Source organism: Rhincodon typus, chromosome 3, assembly GCF_021869965.1.
Source record: "Rhincodon typus isolate 14 chromosome 3, sRhiTyp1.1, whole genome shotgun sequence".
Taxonomy (NCBI): domain Eukaryota; kingdom Metazoa; phylum Chordata; class Chondrichthyes; order Orectolobiformes; family Rhincodontidae; genus Rhincodon; species Rhincodon typus.
In genome coordinates, this window is record NC_063334.1 from 124323243 (window position 1) to 124343125 (window position 19883).

At 42.6% G+C, this 19883-nt stretch overlaps 1 protein-coding gene across 1 annotated transcript in view; it reads right to left on the reverse strand.

Moving 5' to 3' along the window:
- The window catches only part of phf24 (PHD finger protein 24), a 46096-nt gene extending 26415 nt beyond the window's left edge, over positions 1-19681 (reverse strand). Inside the window, exons 1-2 of the mRNA XM_048618925.1 lie at positions 19338-19681; positions 14270-14768 (exon numbers count right to left, since the gene is read on the reverse strand). Coding sequence (XP_048474882.1) covers positions 14270-14638 — 369 coding nt within the window. The 5' untranslated portion in view covers positions 14639-14768; positions 19338-19681. The remainder of the gene's footprint in view (positions 1-14269; positions 14769-19337) is intronic.
- Between the last annotated feature and the right edge of the window lie 202 nt (positions 19682-19883).

Consider the following 19883-nt stretch of genomic DNA (forward strand, 5'->3'; position numbering starts at 1 on the left):
GAGGACAACGGGATCTTGATCAACTGGGCCAATGGACCAAGGAATGGCAGATGGAGTTTAATTCAGTTAAATGCAACATGTTGCATTATAGTAAGACAAACCAGGGCAGGACTTACACAGTTAATTGTAGGGTCATGGGGAATGTTGTTGAACAGAGAAACTGAGGGGGTGCAGATACATAGTTCTTTGAAAGTGGTATCACAGGTAGACAGGATGGTAAAAAAGGTGTTCAGCACACTTATCTTCAGTGGTCACAGCATTGAATATAGAAGTTGGGAAGTCATGTTACAGCTATACAAGACATTGGTAAGGCCACATTTGGAGTACTATGTACAATTCTAGTCGCCCTGCTATAGAACAGATGTTTTTAGACTGGAACGGGCGCAATAAAGATCTACAAGGATATTACCGAGACTGGAAGGTTTGAGTTATAGGAAGCGGCTGGATAGGTTGGCACTCTTTTCCGTGGAGCCTAGGAAGCTGAGAGGTGACCTTAAAGAGGTTTATAAAATTATGAGGGGCATTGATAAGGTGAATAGCCAAGGTCTTTTCCCCAAGATAGGGGAGCCCAAAACTACAGGACATAGGTTTAAGGTGAGGGGGGATGGATTTAAAAGGGACCTGAGGGGCAACCTTTTCACACAGAGTGTGGTGCGTGCGTGGAACAAGCTGCCAGAAGAAGTGGTACAGGCAGGTAAAATTACAACATTTAAAGGAGATTTCAAAAGGTATATGAGTAGGGAAGGTTTAAGAGGGATATGGGCTAAATTAAGGCAAATGAGACTAGTTCGGTTTAGGAAACTTGGTCAGCATGTATGCTGTATGACTCTAAGACTCTATGATTTTATGACTCTATGTAACTTTACATTTGACCCCATGTTGTCCCTGTACTGGGAGTGTTTCATTAGGACAGTGTAGAGAGAGCTTTACTTCCAGTTTAAAAGAGTTGAGTGAGCTTTAATTTCTGTTTAAAAGAGTAGATGCAATCATGGGAAAAGCATATGCAGAAAAGAGGGAAGGGGGTGTGGACATGCATCAAGGTGAGTATGGTGCTTGCTCACAACAAGAGCCCTCATCGTGGAGCTGGGTGCTGTGATGCAACAGCTACTTCAAGGGGCTAGCTGGCCAGGAAATCCTCTGGCTCTTACTGCCTGCCATCGGCACAGCAGAAGGACTTACAGACTCACACGCAACATCTTTAGCCACGTTACGTTACACCTCCCCTATTGATCATGACCCTGAAGTGAGACTGAAACCAGAAACATTCACTGCATCACGCAACCTCCCTTTGAAAGGGAGTAGGAGGAGCCTTGCAAAATTACAGAACTGTTACGGTGTATAAGGAGGCCATTCGGTCCATTGTATCTGTACAGTTATATTCCCTGGTGCCAATCTCCTGCCACTTCGCCCATTGACACTGTCCAACCAGCTCATGAATTTGAAACCCTCCATGAAATCTCCTCTCAGCCTCTTCTCTCTAAGGAAAGCATTCCCAAGTTTTTCAATCTATCCTCATCACTAAAATTCCTCATTCCCGGAACCATTCTTGTAAATCAACCCCGCACGCACTCCAGTGCATTCACACAGGCAGGGGATGGCTTAATGATATAATTCCTGGACTGTTAATCCAGAGACTTAGCTAATGTTCCAGGGACCTGGATTTGAATCCCACCAATGGTGGAATTTGAATTCAATACATTTCTGGAATTAAGAAACTCAAATGATGACCACGAAGCCATTGCCAATTGTTGGAAAAAACCATCTGCTTCACTCATGTCCTTCAGGGAAGGAAACTGCCATCCCTACCTGGTCTGGCCTACATGTGACTCCAGACCCACAGCAACATGGTTGACTCTTAACTGCCCTCTGGGCAATTAGGGATGGGCAATAAATGCTGACCTAGCCAGTGATACACAATAGGTGAAAGACTTTTTTTTTAAATTCATTCTTATAATGCAGCATCCACACATGCTGTACATTTGTTGTAATAGATGGTGGGAATGAGGTGATTGTCAGGGGATTTATAAATAGATCAAAACCTCAAGAAGAAAAAGTGTATCTTCACCTCAGCAGGACACAGTGATCAACTGAATGTGATAGAAAACTTACACAAACATGCAGAATGCTGGAGAAACTCAGCAAGTCTCCGTGGACAGAGGAACAGAATTAACGTTTCAGTTCAATGTTACAGGCTCTGAAGAAGAGTCAAACTGGATTCAAAATGTTATTCAATTCTCTCTTCACAGAGGCTGCCAGATTTGCTGAGTTTCTCCAGTGTTTCTGCCTTTGATTCAAATTTCCAGCATCCCAGTGCTTCATTTTTATTCGAGTAATAGAAAACTCTTTGTACTTTAGAAACATAATCGCATTATCTGCTGGGTCTGATATTGCAGTACACAAAAACAATCTCATCTCCAAATAGGACTTTTTTGTTCCTTAACTGGGTAAAGGAGCATTTGGAATTTGCAAAAATTGATATCCAAACATCTTCCAAAGTTACAATGATTTTTACTTTGCAGCTTAGTCCTGGGCCCACAGATCTGTTCAGTAACGAGGTCCCTTTGATTTGAGCCTGATGTTGAATACAGAGCAGCTCAATTTCAGAAGACACCAAAAAATAGGAATATGCATTTGTGACTTGAAGGCATTTCAAAAGCACCTGAGGGCCCAGCGAAGAAATTGCAGAGGACTCCATTACAACTGAAATGCAGGAAATGTAGCAGAAAATTTACATACAGCTCCCACAAACAGCAATATAATAAACGGCTTCTTTTAATGTTTGTTCACAAGATGTGAGTGTTGCTGGCTGGACCAGCATTTATTGCCTGTCCCTAGTTGCCCCTTGAGAAGGTGGTGGTGAGCTGCAGTCTACATGCTGTAGAGAGGCATTTTAACCGGATGATCTATGACCAGAAGGGGATGAAAGAAAAAATGAAAAGGAGATTGCTGTATTCTGTTGATCAGTCTTAAAGTGACAGTTGCCAACTCTGATTGAATGTCACCCTGGAGATTTTGTTATCATCTGCCTCACATGTATCCCTCCCTCATCAATTCATTGGTCACCTGGTAAAGTAGGGTGTGCAGAGGATTCTACTGGCCCATTTAGTTTTAAATCACAGCCTTGTGTAATTAGCTCCTTCAGTATGACATAAGGGTAGAAGTGTGCCGTTCAGCCCATCAAGTCTGCTCGCCATTCAATGAGATTATAGCTCATCTGATAATCCTCAACTGCACTTTCCCAATTTTTTCCCAAACCCTGGATTCCCGTCCTGAATAATAAAAATATTAAAGCGTTATTCAGTTCTGGTGCTTCAAGTGTTTAAAGGCACAGTGAGTATGGATAGTGAGAATTGTTTTTTTCTCTGTGGAGGAATGAGGCAAAATCTCAAACTCAGAGCTGGGCCATTCAGAGATGGCAGCATTGTGGAATATCACTGACTTGAATAACCGACAGGCCTGGGCTAGGATAGGCTGGGAAGAGCCAACAATTGCAGCTGTGGTGGAATTTAAAGTCAATGAATAAATCTAGAATTAAAAATTTGCTCTAAAGCACAGGGAGACGATGGCCTAGTGATATCAACACAAGAATATTTGACCAGTGTGGTCAAGTGGCCAGCACAGAAATGGTTTCAAGACTGGATAAGAGCTACAATCAAACATACTCGGAATTTTGGTCAAGCCAGTTTAAACTCTGACCTCGGTGTGACCTGCAGTTTCCTGTGTTAACCAAATAAGACAAGTGTCATGGTGGTCAGTTAAACAGACTGGCACCGTGTTACCTTATATGGAGCATGGAATGTGGCTGTTTATAACTTGGCATGAACATTTGAGAGATTCATTTTAAAACCAGTAAAACTCCATTGGCTGGGACTGAACAATATGAACAGGTTATTTGTCAATTCATTGGTTGAGTGCCAGAGGAGTTTCTAGAAAGGAGCATATTATTAAGGTAAAAGTTAGCATTACAAAGGATTTTCTGGCGAAGCCTTCCAGACCAATATTTGAGAAGCACATGCCTTGAAGTGATCTTCAGAGACAACAAAAGAACCACCAGGCGAGATCTGCACTGAGAACAAAGTCGGCCACTTCACTCAAATCAGGGCTGTATCTGTTTCAAGCCAAAACTTATAAAGTTAAAAACAGGAACAAAAACAGAAGTCACTGGAAAAGCTCAGCAGGTCTGGCAGCATCTTTGAAGAAAAGTCAGAGTTTGTGTTTCGGGTCTGGTGATCCTTCCTCAGAACTCTGAACAGACCTGCTGAGCTTTATCAGCAACTTCTGTTTTTGTTCCCGATTTATAGCATCTGCAGTTCTTTTGGTTCTTACAAAAGTTAAAGTGAGAATTAAATGTGAATTAAGTCAAGTAAAGTGAGGTGAAGTTAAATGAAATGAGTTAAAGTTGAAGTTAGATGAAGTAAGCGGTAAACGTATGTTTCATATTGTGTATTGGTACTTAGATGGTTAAATAAAGAATAATTAAATTGTGAGTGGGTTCCCTGCCTTTTGTCTTTCACACAAGGGAAGAAAACCTGGCTGAAAGGTCCAAGTGCTCCATTTTCGGCAACACCAGAGACTCAGGTAATATTCTGGGAATCTCGCCACAGTACATGGTGGAATTTGAATTCAATAAAAATCTATGTGTACAAATCTATGATGACTATGAATTGATTGCTGCAAAAATCCATCTGGTTCACTAATCCAAGATGGTGGCAGAGTAGGATGCTCCAGCTGGAGTTCATCAGCTGCATCCATTCCTTTTCCTTTATCTCCTCTCTCTCTTGCATTTATTTTTCTCTTCCGTCTGTTTCCTCTTCTACCAGAAGCTCAGAGTGCAGGGGAGGCCAGCAGGCCCAGGGTGAAGATGGCTACTAGTTGGGAACCGGTGGTGCACAGTCAGACCACGTGCAAGCTCTCATAGAAAAAAAAAAGTAACTTTTTTTTTTAAGCTTTATTTCTTATTTTCCTAACCTATACGATGTATGTCTGTAATGGAGTGTAATGTTTTTCTTTATTTTCTCTATTTTTTGTACCTAGGTACTTTGTATCTAAGACGGTACCATGTGTTGTCGACATTGCACACTTTTTCACTATACTCCTGTTCACTTGTAATTTGAGTACAAATTGACAATAAACCTAATTCTAATGTCCTTTAGGACAGGAAATCTGCCATCCTGACTTGATCTGGTCTCCATGTGACTCCAGACCCACAGTAACATGATTGCCTTTGAACTGGACAGCTAAGAGTCAATTAGGCATGAGCAACAAAATGCTGGTCTTGCCCCAGATACCTACATCCCATGAAAAGAAAATTTAAATCATAGAATTTTATAGTATAGTGGGAGGCCATTTGACTCATCATGTCTGACATCTTCCCCAAAAATTTATTGATGCCGTGGGTCAATTGGGAGTGGATAACGACATTGGACTTTTTGTGGGGTAAGGATGTTTAAGTGTATTTGAGACTAGAATTAAGATAATTAAGTCAATGGCAAAATAGGCTAGGGGGTGCCAAATGATCTTTCCTAGCCCCACATACCCACATAAAACACCGGCACAATACTGTTCTGAGTGCAGACTCTAAGCTACTTTATTGTCTCTTTCTTCAAAGTGTCAACAGAGGCAAGGGTAGAGAGCAAACTGATGCTGCTACTAAACAGAGAGATTGATGGCAATGCTCAATAGCTGTCCAAACATTATCACTGCACAGCACAGGCAGACCTTTGAAAATTAATTGAAAAACATACATAAACAACCTTTACAAAATGCATTAACTCAAAGTCAATGCATCATCCCAAACTTTCAGATTGGAAGTCCAACACACTGCACCAGTCTTTAAAAATTTTTAATTAAATTAGATGAAAGCATTCTTTGAACTTCACAACATATTGCCAATTTGGCTCCAAGAGAAAGTGTTGTCTAGTCAGCTTGCTGCTTTGATTTTTCACAGTTATATTGGGCACAGAAACCTTGTGCAAGGTCCTTTAGCCAGACGAGAATGGAAACATGCTGCTTCCTGCCAGTCAATGCATTGCCAACTCCCTTGAGTTATATGACCCACAGCTTCCAGCTGGCCCTAACCTGCCCCTTTTGCTCCATCTCATCGGTTGACCAACATGTCCATCCTACATTGGGAGGAAATAAAGGTTGGAGGAAGCTTGTGTGTACATGAGATGGGCTGAATAGCCTGTAACAATCTTGCAATTCTGCAATCACCTCCTGATGCAGTCTCTCTGCATAAATCAGAACGCAAATGTTTTCTTTCTTACCAGAATGGGTGACTTTGAATGGTCAATAAAACAGCCTCTCCATTCCTAGGCCTAACAGGACATTTACAGCAAAGAAGCAGGCCATTCAGCCCACCTAGTCCACACTAGTATGCATGCTTCATGTGAGCTTCTTCCCACCTCTAACATCCATCAACATGTCTCTCTCCCTCAGAGTTCAAACTTCCCCTTAACTGTATCAATTCAATTCCTCTCAACCACTCCCTGTGGTTGCAATTTCCACTTTCCTCTGTACATTGGATTGTTTTCAAGACAGATTTCTGGAGGCAAATACATGCAACTCGCCTTTAAGAAAGTTCACTTTGAAGGAGCTGTTCACTTTGAAGAAGCAGACATTGCCTGACAGTTATTCTGCGGTGTGCTTGCAAGCTGCACACACAGCTGGTCTACTGGACACTCGTGGCACAAAGAGGTACGGCAAAAGCTTGGGAAAGGGACATTGAGGTAGATGACCTGCCATGATCAAACTGAATGGTGGGGCAGACAGGTCCGATGGGCTGAGTGGCCTACTCCAGTCACTATATTCCTGTTCCCACCACTCTGGGTGCTGAAGTTTCTCCTGGATTCCTTGCTAGATTTCGGAGTAACAGTCTAATATTCATAGTCCCCAGTGCTGAGCAGCCTCAAGACCCATTGAGCACTTTTGTAATCTTGCAGATTACATTAAAAAACTCTTCCCACAATCTTTTTCCCCAATTTGCAAGAATGTGGGGCAAATCTGGGAGATGTAATAACCTGAGCAAGAAAAATAAAGCATTTGAGGGAGAGTGATTGACATACCTCTGGACACTGGTAATTAGAGTAACATATAACAGGAAGCTGTAAATAGAGTGTGGTCTGCGGCTCCGACTGTGCAAATCATTTGTCAGACTAACTCAACAGGCTGTCACTACACACAGCGAGCCACCCCCGCTTGTGCCTGTCACTTTCATTTACATAAGAATAGGCCACAATTCAGGGAAATATCAGCCTGCCTTTTGTCATTTAGTGCCCTGGGGCTGACCCGCTGTGGAGCTTCAGTAACAAATTATATTCAAAATTATAGAAGCTCTTCGATTGCCTCTCACTGTGTGAGCTTAACAAAATGTATTAGGGTCAAACACATCAACACAATACTAAATAGAGCTTAAATCATAAATTTAATCTCCCACCACACCTCACACCCAAGAAACAGGAGATTCTAGATCAATTTATAATTTTTAATCTGACAGCAATAGATTTTCTCTAATCAAATGTGTGATGGGGACAGTGTAGAGGCGGCTTTACAGTGTTTCTAATCTCATGCTGTCCCTGTCCTAGGAATGTTTGATGGGGACAGTGTAGAGGAAGCATTATTCTGTATCGAACCACCAGTGCTGTTGCTGTCCTGGCAGTGTTTGTCGGGGACAGTGTCAAGTCCGCGTTACTTTTTATTTTAAAAAAGAGATGGGAGAGCTTTACTTTGTATCTAACTCTATGCTTTTCCTGTCCAGGGAGTGTTTCTCGCTTCATGTTCTAGCCCTTTGTTGATCATTTTGAAGCGTTACCTTATTATATCACTTACTACTTTCTCACATAAAAGCAAAATATTGCAGATGCTGGAAATCTGAAATAACAACTCAATAGGTCTTGCAACTTCTGAAGACAGAAAGTTAATATTTACTAACTTTATAACAGCATAAGTTTTCTTAACATTAAATGTCAGGGTAGAGCAGAAAAATTAAAAATTAATCTTCATCTTGGTTTCTTACTCAGAAGTGCAGATTTGCTCAAAGAGTTTAAAATTCCAGTAATTGATAACCCCGATATTGGAATAGTAGGTAATCGAGAAATGTGTGCACATCAGAGGTGATAGAAAATGAAACCAAGTCCCATCTCATTCTTTTTTTCTCAGTGGTATTGTTGTTGGGCTTGTACTTACTGGAATTTAGAACAGTAAGGGGGGGGGGGGGGTGTCATCGAAACATAAAATCCTGATGGGACAGGACAGGCTAGATGTGGGAAGAATGTTCCCAAATGTTGGGCGGGGATGTCCAGAACTAGGTGTCACCATCTAAGAATAAGGGGTAAGGCATTCAGGACTGAGATGAGGAAGAATTTCTTTACTCAGTTGTGAACCGGGGAATTCTCTACCACAGAAAGCTGCTGGGGCTAGTTTGTTATATATATATTCAAGAGGTAGCTGGACGTGGCCCTTGCAGCTAAAGGGATCAAGGGGTAAGGAGTGAAAACAGGGGTGGGATACTGAAGTTGCACAATCAGCCATGATCATATTGAATGGTGCTGCAGGCTCAAAGAGCCGAATAGCCTATGCCTGTTTACTATGTTTAATCATAGGGATCAATCCCCAATCACGCAGTTTGGGTTCTGCCAGGGCTCTTCAGCTCCTGACCTCATTAAAGCTTGGTTCAAACATGGACAAAGGAGCTGAATTCCAGAGGTGAAGTGAAAGTGACAATTGAGGCTGCATTTGACCAAATGTGTGGCATCAAAGAGCCCTAGCAAAACTGGAATTAATGGAAATTGGCTAAACTCTATGCTGGTCGGAGTTATACCTGACACATAGGAAGACGGTTGTGGTTATTGGAGGTCAGTCATCTCAGCTCCAGGACATCTTTGCATAAGTACTTCAGGGTAGTGTCCTAGCCCCAACTATCTTCAGCGGCTTCATCAATGACAGTCCCTCCATCATAAGGTCAGAAATGGGGATGTTGACTGATGACTGCACAATGTTCAATGCCATTCGTCATTCTTCAGGTACTGAAGCAGACTCTGTTCAAATGCAACAAGATCTGGACAATATCCAGCTTGGGCTAACATTCACACCACACAAATACCAGGGAATGGCCATCTCCAAAAGAGAGGGAATTTAACTATCACCCACCCCCCACATTCAATGACATTAAATAAAAACCGAAAGAATTGTGGATGCACTGAGTTATATGAATAGGCCAGAGACTATGAAACTTGCAGCAAGTGACTCACATCTTGTCTCCCTAAGCCTGACCACCATCTACAAGGCAGGAGGGCATAGTCACGGAATAAAGGGGCGCCAATTTAAGACTGCGATGAGGAGTAATTTCTTCTGAGGGCTGATCGACTTTGGAACTCCTTGCCACAGAGAAGTGTGGAGGCAGAATCCTTGTGTGTATTTAAAGGATGAGATTAAGGTGGTGATAGCCTAGTGGTATTATCACTGGACCATTAATCCAGAGACCCAGGTAGTGTTCTGGGCATCCCGAGTTTGAATCTCACCACAGCAGATGATGAATTTTGAATTCAATAAAAATTTGGAATTCGGAGTCGATTGTCAGGAAAGACCCACCTGGTTCACTACTCTCCTTTAGGGAAGGAATCTGCCATCCTTACCTAGTCTGGCCTACATATAACTCCAGACTTTAAACTGCCCCCTGGGCAATTAGGGTCAGGCAATAAATGCTAGTTCAGCCAGTGATGCCTTCATTCCATGAATGAAAAAAAATTCTTGATCAGGCTGGGAGTTAATAATTATGAAGAAAAAGTAGGAAAAAGTGAACATGAGAAATGTCGAATCTTACTTAACAGGCTCAAGGGGCTGATTGGCCTACACCTGGTCCTATTTCTTATGATCTCATGGCTTAAATCAGGAGTGTGATGGAATTCTCCCCATTTGCCTGGATGATTACAGCTCCTATAACACTCAAGAAGCTGGTCATCATCGTTGCACTGCAATAGCTCACTAAGGCTCCTTAGACAGCACCTTCCAAACCAGCAACCACCACCATCTAGAAAAGGTAACACCATTACCTGCAAGTTCCCCTCCAAGCAATTTACCATCCTGACTTGAAAACATATCGCCGTTCCTTCAATGCTGCACCAAATGGCCTGCAAGTGGTTTAAGAATGCAACTCAAGACCAGCTTCTCCAGAAAAAGATAGGAATGGGCAATGGATGTTGACCCAGCTAGTGAAGACCCTTAATCTGTAGAAGAACCAGCCCGATTTAGATACCTCAATCTATGCTTCCTGACCAAGGCCTATGAGCCGCAGCAACTCAGGTGAAGAAATGGACTGGTGAATACACAGAGTGATAAGATTTTTTACAAAACAATGTGAAAACACATTTATATGCGCACTTTTTTTTGTTCTTAAATCAACCAATTGAGACATACAACGACACTGCCGGGGCAATTGGGATTTGAACATAGATCTTCTGGCGCAGAGATAGGACCAGTACCAATTTTTCACAAGACAGTCCTGTATGTGAACTTTAATAACTATATCTTGATTGTTCCATGCTGGAATATTGCTGAGCTCCTTTCATTTGCGTCAGGGGTCAAGTTAATTTTCTTTACTTTGTAGTTTGAAGAGCTCTGATCTGATGTAATCTCTCAATCATTCTGCTTGGCCTAATCTATATTCTTCCAGTCAGTGCTGCATCCTCCCTAAACAGTGATGACAGGAAATATATACAGCACTCAAAGTGTGAATGCACCAATAATTTATTAAATGGCATGATTACATCACTATGTTGGCTCGAGTCATTTTATTCACTGCCGTCAAACATTGAAGGTTTCAATTCTTTATCCTTCAGGTCCCAGAGCCTTTACTTTTAATCTGCTCGATTTTCTTTCCATTTCAGTAATAGTGCCTCAGGAGATTTCATAGCCCATTGTGTAATCCTTTTCTCCTTTTGAATTTTGTTTGCCATCAGTCTGCTCCATTCCCAACTTTATTCAAATTTTCCTGTCATTTATCCCATTCAATGCAATACAGTGCTTAGTAAAGTGAACTCAAAGGGAAAATAAAAAGCACACAAATTGGCAAAAAATATTGGCCTGATAGTTTAGAAGTCAACAAAGGAGGACCAAGGGATTGAATCAAAGGGAAAACTGAGTGTGAGTGTGTAAGCTTGTGGGGAACACAACAGCTCACTGTAGAAGTTTCTATTAGGAATGTAAAGATAAAAAGATTGGTGAACACTAATGTAGGCCCCTTATAGTCAGAAACAGGAGTGTTTATAATGGAGAACAAAGAAATGGCTGACTGACTAAAATTAGTACTTCAGCTCTGTCTTTACAAAAAAGAGGACACAAATAATGTACCAGAAATGATAGGGAACATTGGGTTTAGCGAGAGGGAGGAACTGAAGAAAATCTGTATTAGTAAAGAAATGGTGTTAGGGAAATTCATGGGATTAAAGGCTGATAAAGTCCTAGGGCCTGATAATCTACATCCCAGAGTATTTAAGGAAGTGGCCTAGAAATAGCGGATGCATCAGTGGTAATCTTTCAAGTTTCTGTCGACTCTGGAATTGTTCCTATAGATTGGAAAATAGCTAAAGTAACACCTCTATTTTCAAAAAAAAAGAGATAGAGAAAAAAAAGGAACTGTAGACCGGGCGATACAAGTCTATTGTGAATCAATAGTGGGGAAGATACGAGAGTCCATTATCAAGGATTTTATAGCAGGGCACTTAGAAAACAGTGGTTGAGTCAGACACAATCTGCATGGATATGCAAAAGGGAAATCGTGCTCAACAAATCTCCTGGAATTCTTCAAGGATTTAATAGTAAAGTTAATCAGAGGGAGACAGAGTGTGGTTTATTTGTACTTTGAGAAGACTTTTGACAAAGTCCACCCAAGAGATTAATGCGCAAAATTAGAGTGCATTAGATTGAGGGTAGAGTATTGAGATGAATAGAAAATTGGTGAGCAGGAAACAAAGAGGAGGAATAAATGGGTCTTTTCCTGAAAGCAGACAGTCACTAGTGGGGTACCGCCGGGATCATATTAGGAGCCCAGCTATTCACAACATATATTAATGATTTAGATGACGGAACAAAATATAATGATATTGGAGATAATATACCAACATGGATAGAGAACTGGTTGACAGACAAGAAGCAGGGAGTTGGAATACACAGGTCCTTTTCAGAGTGGTAGGCAGTGATGAGTGGGGTGCTACAGGGTTCAGTGCTGGGATCTTATAGAAACCCATAAAATCCTGATAGCACTGGACAGGCTAGATGTGGGAAGAATGTTCCCGATGTTGGGAAAGTCCAGATCTAGAGGTCACAGTCTAAGAATAAGGCGTTACCCATTCAGGACTGAAATGAGGAAGAATTCATTCACTCAGTTATAAACCTGTGCAATTCTCTTTCACAGAAAGCTGTTGGGGCCAGGTCATTAGATATATTCAAAAGGTAGCTGGACATGGCCCTTACAGCTAAAGCGATCAAGGGGTATAGAGGGCAGGAATGGGATATTGAGATTGCATGATCAGCCATGATCGTATTGAATGGTAGTGCAGGCTCAAAGGGCTGAGTGGCCTCCTCTTGCATCTATTTTCTATGTTTCTATAACGTCTCAAAATTTGTAGTTGTCACACAGCTGGATGAAAGGGCAAGGTGTGAGAAGGATGCAGAGATGTTTTAGTGTGATTTGACAGGCTGAGTAGGTGAGCAAATGCATAGCAGATGCAGTACTATGTGGATAACTGTCAGGATATCCACTTGGAAGCAAAGATCGGAAGGCAGACTATTTGAATAGCTATAAATTGAGAGAGGGGAATGTTCAGCGAGATCTGGGTGTCCTCATGTACCAGTTGCTGAAAGTAAATGCACAGGTGCAGCAGACAGTAAAGGCAGCAAATTGTATGTTGGCCTTCATAGTGAGAAGATTCGAGTACAGAAACAGGGATGTCTTCCTGCATTTATATAGAGCATTGCTGAGGCATTACCTAGAATATTGTGTGCAGTTTTGGTCTCCTTATCTGAGGAAGGATGTTATTGCTACAAAGGGAATGCAGTGAAGGTTTACTATGCTGATACCTGGGATGGCTTGATGGATCTATGAGAAGAGATTAAGTCAGTTAGCATTATATTCACGGCAGTTTAGATGAATGAGGGGGGGAAATCTCATTAGAAACTTATAAAATTCTATCAAGACTACACAGTTAGGTGAGGGAAGGATGGCAGGGGAGTTCAGAATCAGGGTCATAGTTTAAGAATAAGGGGTTACCCTTTCAGGACTGAGAGGAGGAGAAATTTCTTCACCCAGAGAGAGGGGAGAGTGAATGGAGAAGGGGTTTGATCCATTGGGAGTCTAAATTTTTGCAATGATTTGTACGAATCTAGAACAAACAAGTTATTTTTTTTAAAAAATGTGAAATAGAATGGATGCTGGAAGTTTGAAATAATGAAAAAATTTGCTGGAAATACTCAGCAAGTTTGGCAAGACCTGTACTGAGAGAAACAGAGTTAGTATTTCAGATCAATCACCTGTCATTGGAAGATGAGAAGGTTTGAGATGTAGCAGGTTTAAAGCAAATGCAAGAAGGAAGAAGACAAACCCAAACAAAATAGAAGATCTGTGTTAGGGTGAAAGACAGTAGAGATTAAATGATGGCCATCTCTGGTAGATGTGTTGCCATGGCGAATGCAGCAGTTAATTGTCAGGTTTTGTTTAAATTTTAAACCAGGCAAAACTTGACTCAATGTTCAATGATCATTAACTGCTGCATTCGCCATGGCAACACCTCCCCCAGAGTCCACTTGTTAACCAATTAGCACTCTCCTCACATACAGAATAAATTTGGGTTTTTCACTTTATTGATATTTTTGCAAATTGACCTGATGACTGCAAGACGAAAAGCTTTGACAAGAATGTACCTTTTCAGCAATACTCAGGTGCTATACGAACAAGCAACCATTTGTAAGTTAAAGAGACCATAACAGAACAAGTCAGGGAGGAAAGGATGCATGTAGAAGAGGGGTGAATGGCAACAGCAGGATCACCACTGTGAGCTGCTACTCAAAAACAAAATAAAGCACTCAAATAAAAGTAAGAATTGGAAAAGGGAAATGGAAACTACAGTCTGAAAATGTTGAAATCATAATGGAGTCTGGAAAGTAGTAAACTGAAAGATGAGATGCTGGTCCTCAAGCTTCATCAAAACAGTGCAACACAACAAGGACAGAGAGGTCAGTGTGGGAATGGGATGGACAATTTGAATTCTAATCCTACCTCATCTTTCTCATGCAGGTTAATATCAACCGACTCATCATCTCCAAGCTGTCTCTTGGGCCGAATGAAAGCAGGTGGAGTAGCCCGCTCATTCCACTCCAGCTCCTCGGGCTCGACTCCTTTGCCATCTCTCAGCCTCTCCCAAGCTGCCTGATTCCTCTTTGCCTCCTGTGTCTTGGGCTCCGATCCTCCAGCCACCTCCTTGTCCTGATCTTGACTGCTCGCCTCGACCTCCGGCTTTCTCCGGATCAGCTCAGCCCGATTCCTGGTTGATCCCTTGTCCTTCAGCCCGTCTTTGAAGGCCGACACCACCACACTGGCCTTCTGCACCTGCTCGACCGTCTGCTTCTTGGACAATAGAACCCCCATTGTCAGTCTGAGAGGCAGCACACACAGATCTACTCTACTTCATCATGTGTCTATAAAGATTGGACAAATTACTCAGTTACACCATCATCTCATCAATGTTGTGGATTCAGCATGAAATTACTTCAGCCACCTGTTAAAAAAACAGAAAGAAAGAGAGAGTAATTATTCAGTCCACGTCCTAGAATCATTCAATGGAATAGCACAGAGGGAGACCATTCAGCCCAGCATATCTCTGTTGGTTTGTCAACTGAGCGATTCAATAAGACCTAGTCCCAACTCTTACTCTGGAGAGATGTGACATTGTGGTACTATCACCGAACTGATAGTCAGTAACTTGGGGCTAATGTTCTAGAGACGTGAGTTCAAACCCTTCCTGTGGCAGGTGGTGAAATCTGATTTGGATTTCTTGTTTATTTCTAAAATCTGCAATTTATAAAAGGTAACCCACGACAACCATGTAATCAACTCAATTGCTGTAAATCGGCCACATCAGACTAACGTTACGGGGAATAAAATCAGAAATTGATGGAGGAACTCAGCAGGTCTAGCAATAATTGTGGAGAGAGAAAAAGAGTTAATGTTTCAAATCCAGAGTGACTATCCTTCAGTTCTTCAACTCATCTGCTTCAGTAGTGTCCTTTAGGGAGCTTTCCTGGTCTGGCCTACATGTGACTCCAGACCCACAGCAATGTGGTTGACACTTAACTGCCCTCTCGGCAACTACAGATGGGCTATAAATGCTGACCCAGCCAGTGACACCCATGTCATGTGAATGAACATCTGAAAAAGAACATCATATGATGTGAAGAACTGAACATGTGTGACACATGTCCACACCCTCACTAAGACCTTTTATTTCCATTTCTATAGCATTAACCTATATACTCACCCTGCTCCCCCTATCTCAGCTCATGTTCAAATCTTCATTTGTCCTTTTGTTACCTTAAGGCCCAATGATTTGGATGGAAATATAGAAGGCATGGTTTGTAAGTTTGCCAATGACACCAAAATTGGTGGCATAGTAGACAGTGAAGGTTTTTAAAATTACAGAGGGATCTTGATCAAATGGGTCAATGAGCTAAAAATGGCAGTTGGAATTCAATTTCGATAAATGCAAGGATTGGGCTTTGGTGCAACAAACAGGGACAGAACTTATACAATTAATGGCAGGGCCTTGGGTAGCATTGTAGACCTAGAGGTTCAGGTACATAATTGTAGACAGGATGGTTTAAAAGGCATTAAGCATGCTTGCCTTCATTGCTCAGTCCTCCGAGTATAGGAGTAGGGAAATCAGGTTGAGGTTGTACAGCACGTTGGTGAGGCCTCTTCTGGAGTACAGTTCTGGTCACCCTATTATAGGAAGGATATTATTAAGCTAAAGAGAGTGTTCAGAAGAGATTTACTGGGATGTTGCTGCGTATGGAAGGTTTGCATTATAAATAAATGTTAGACAGACTGGGACATTTTTCACAGGAACGTAGGAGGTTGAGAGGTGACCTTAAAGAGGTTTGTAAAACCGTGAGGAGTATAGATAAGGTTAATGTAGGTATCATTTCCCTAGGCTGCAGGATTTCAAGACTTGGGACATACTTTTAACGCGAGAGGGGAGACAATTAAAAAAGAGATGAGGGCAACCTTTTTTCGTTTTTTTTTTTTTTTTTTTTTTTATTTTTTTTTTTTTTTTTACACAGACGCGGTTTGTGTGTGGAATGAACTTCCTAAGGAAGTGGTGAATGTGGGCACAGTTACAATGTTTCAAAAGACATTTAGATAAGTACATGAATAGGTTCAGGTTTGAAGGGATATGGGCCAGGAGCAGGCGCATGGGACTAGATCAGTTTGGGATTATGTTCAGCATGGGCTGGTTGGACCGAAGGGACTGTTTCCATGCTGTATGACTCTATAACTGATGGGTACATTTTTAAATATTTTAAAGACAACAAGGGGCATGGGGGAGAAAGTGATTATGGCATTCAGATCGAGAATCAGCCATGATCATATTGAATGGCAGAGCAAATTTGATGGACTGAATGGCCCACTTCTGTTCCTACACCTCGAGATCTTATGGTCTCACTTGAAGATTTATTGATTGATTGATTGTCACATGTACCTTAGTACAGTGAAAATTTTTGTTTTCAAGCAGCACAGGCAGATCATAGCAAGATACAAGTCATAGGGTGAAAAAAAACTTGGACTGAGGCACACAAGTTACATCACACAGGGCATGTGCTAGGCATGATCAAAATTAGCAAGATCAGCATTATTTGAAGTTAGAGAGAGTCCATTCAGACTAATAACGGCAGAGAAGAAGCTGTTCTTGAACCTGCTCAATTGCTGCAAATTGGTCACATCAGACGTACGTGTGTTCAAGCTTCTGTATCTTCTGCCTGACGGAAGGGGCTATAGGAGAGAACTACCAGGGTCCAGTGGGTCTTTGAGGATGTTGGCAGCCTTTCCGCATCAATGGGCCATGTAAATGGAGTCCATGGATGGAAGGGTGGCTTCTGTGATGATCTGGGCTGTGCACACAACCTTCTGTAGTTGCCTATGGTCCTGGGCAGAGCACTGCCTCTGACAGTGTGGCACTCCCTCAGCACTACACCATAGCATCAGCCTGGGAGGATGTGCTGAAATGCACAGTGGGAGATTAGAAACCACAGGCTATCTGCTCAGGAAGTGAGAACATGAACAATGCTGCAGCTGTCACCAGGGGCATTAACAAGAACGCTGGTGGAATTACAAATGGTGTTGGCATATAGAGACTGGGAATTGGTCTGCCATGACCACCACCCCCCCTCCCCCCACCGTAGCAGAACCTTGGCCCAATTAGAAAACCCAAGCTTGACCTCACAGAGCAGGCCAGGCACAATCTTGGCACCTGCTCATCTCAAGCCCAGCACCAGAGGCTCTCATTGACCAATAACTCTATCAGCCACACTGCATAAACAGTGGCTACAAGAGCAGGTCAGAGGCTAGGAATACTGCAGCAAGTAACTCATCTCCTGACTCCCCAAATCCTGTCCACCATCGACAACGCACAAGTCAGGAACTTGATGGAAAACTCCCCACTGGTCTGGATGGGTGCAGCTCCAACAACACTCAAGAAGCTTGATACCATCCAAGACAAAGCAGCCCACTTGATTGGCACCACATCTACAAACATCCACTCCCTCTACCACTAATGCTTAGTAGGAGCCGTGTGTACTATTTACAAAATACACTGCAGAAATTCACTAAAGATCCTCAGACAGCACCTTCCAAACACAAAATCATTTCCATCTAGAAGGGCAAGGGCAGCAGATACATGGGAACCCCGTCACCTGTAAGTTCCTCTCCAAGGCACTCACCATCCTGACTTAGAAATACATCGCCGTTTCTTCTCTGCCACTGGGTCAAAATCCTGTTGCTCCCTTCCAACCAACATTGTGGATCAACCTACAGCACAACAGCGGGTCATGAAGGCAACTCACACCCACCCTGTCCAGGGTAACTAGGGACAGGCAATAAATGTTCACCCAGCCAGTGATACCCACCTCCCATGAGTGAATAAAAGAAAATTGGGATATTTTGGGGTGGGTTAATCTCAGATTTATATATTAACAAAACACTTCCAAATACTTGGTGCAAATGATGGGATATTTATTCCTGAGAATTGATCACATTGTGAAGTCATAACTTGGCAGAAATATCTCTCAGATCGGCTTCACTTTAATTCAAAATCATTTCTGCTCTTTCCACATGATAAGGCTAATCCAAAAACAAGGACTCATCTCATTTACAACAGCAATTCCCCCAGTGGAGTGGCAATCCATTCCTGCTGATATTTCCCCTTTAAAAACTTTGTCTATTTTCATTCAACCATTCCTTCCTCATTTCTGTCTCTCTCCTTCTCTCCCTCCTATCCCTGTATCACCATTTCTCATTTTCACCCTCATCTTCATCCTCCTTCTCTCTCTTTCCCCCTCCCCATTTCTTCTCCACTCCCTCTTTCCTTCTCATTCCCTCCCTCTCACACCATTCTCAATCTCCTTTCACATCATGTCTTTTCCTCTCTCTTTCATTCCTTCTCTCGCTATCTCCTCCCCAACCTCCTGTCTTTTCTGTTTCCCCTCCGTCTCTCACCATGCCCTCTTCAAACCCCTCTGTACACACTGTCTCTCTCCTCTTCCCTTTCCTTTCCTGTCCTGTCCTTCTCTCTTCCTCGTCTACTTCCCTCTCCCTTTCTCAGTCCCTTCTCTTCCCCACCCAGTGCCCTAGACACCTCCTTAGCCCTCTCTCGCACCCAAGCCCACACCATGACGATCTCCCTCTGCTGGCTGCCTGTTGGGAGATCCCCACCCCCCAAAAAAACCTATCCAGGGAGCTCCAGCTTTCAGGGCAGCGTCCATTTCAAAGCAGTTATATGTTTCTGTTCATTTCTCATTTCCTAGGAGCCCACTTGATAAATAATCGACACACCAGGGCCACAGTTCACCACGACTTTTCAACTCTCTGCTGGATAATTACTTCAGTGTTAAATTAACGAGTGGGCTCGGAGATTGTGACATTTAGAGTTCGATCCAGTTACCAAGTTGAAAGTAACCTTGTCACTTTCACTCTGAGACACCTTTTGAGAAATCAGAAATTATTCAGATAAATTGACATTTCTTAAACATTTATATCAATGTATATTAAATTTAACAGCACAAGCTTGACTTACAGCTCGCTTCCTTGTCCCGTCCTGTCCTGCAGGGTTGAGCCAAGCGAATATGATTCTGCTGTCTCCTTTCTACCGATTGAAAGGTAGCTGCCGTTCTGCTGTTATGCGGGATCTGAAGGGAGGGGGGGGATGCTTTTTGAACCGCCCTGTTTCTGCTTCAGTTTTATATCCAAGTTGGGGATCAGCCTGCACTGATTCCAAATGGAGGGAGGTGTTTTCCAATTGCAGAAACGTTACCTCCCTCTCCCTGTTTCTCTGCAACACACTGATGAAGTGTTAGCTCCGTACACTCCCTCACTGACACTGCTCACGGCAAAAGCGTTGACTGCGGCTTAGGGAAGATCCCAATTTCACTGCAGCCAGATCCACTCCCCCACCCCCATCTGACTGAACTGGCTGTGTGTGAGTGAATAGTCATAGGGGGCGACACTGAGGTCATGTTTGCCCACTCTTCCTCCCCTCACCAACACGTTCATTCCAGCCCCCGGAGTCACCAGGCAAGAAGGTCAGAATCTTACAGCAACAGTATGGAGGCTGTTCAGCCCG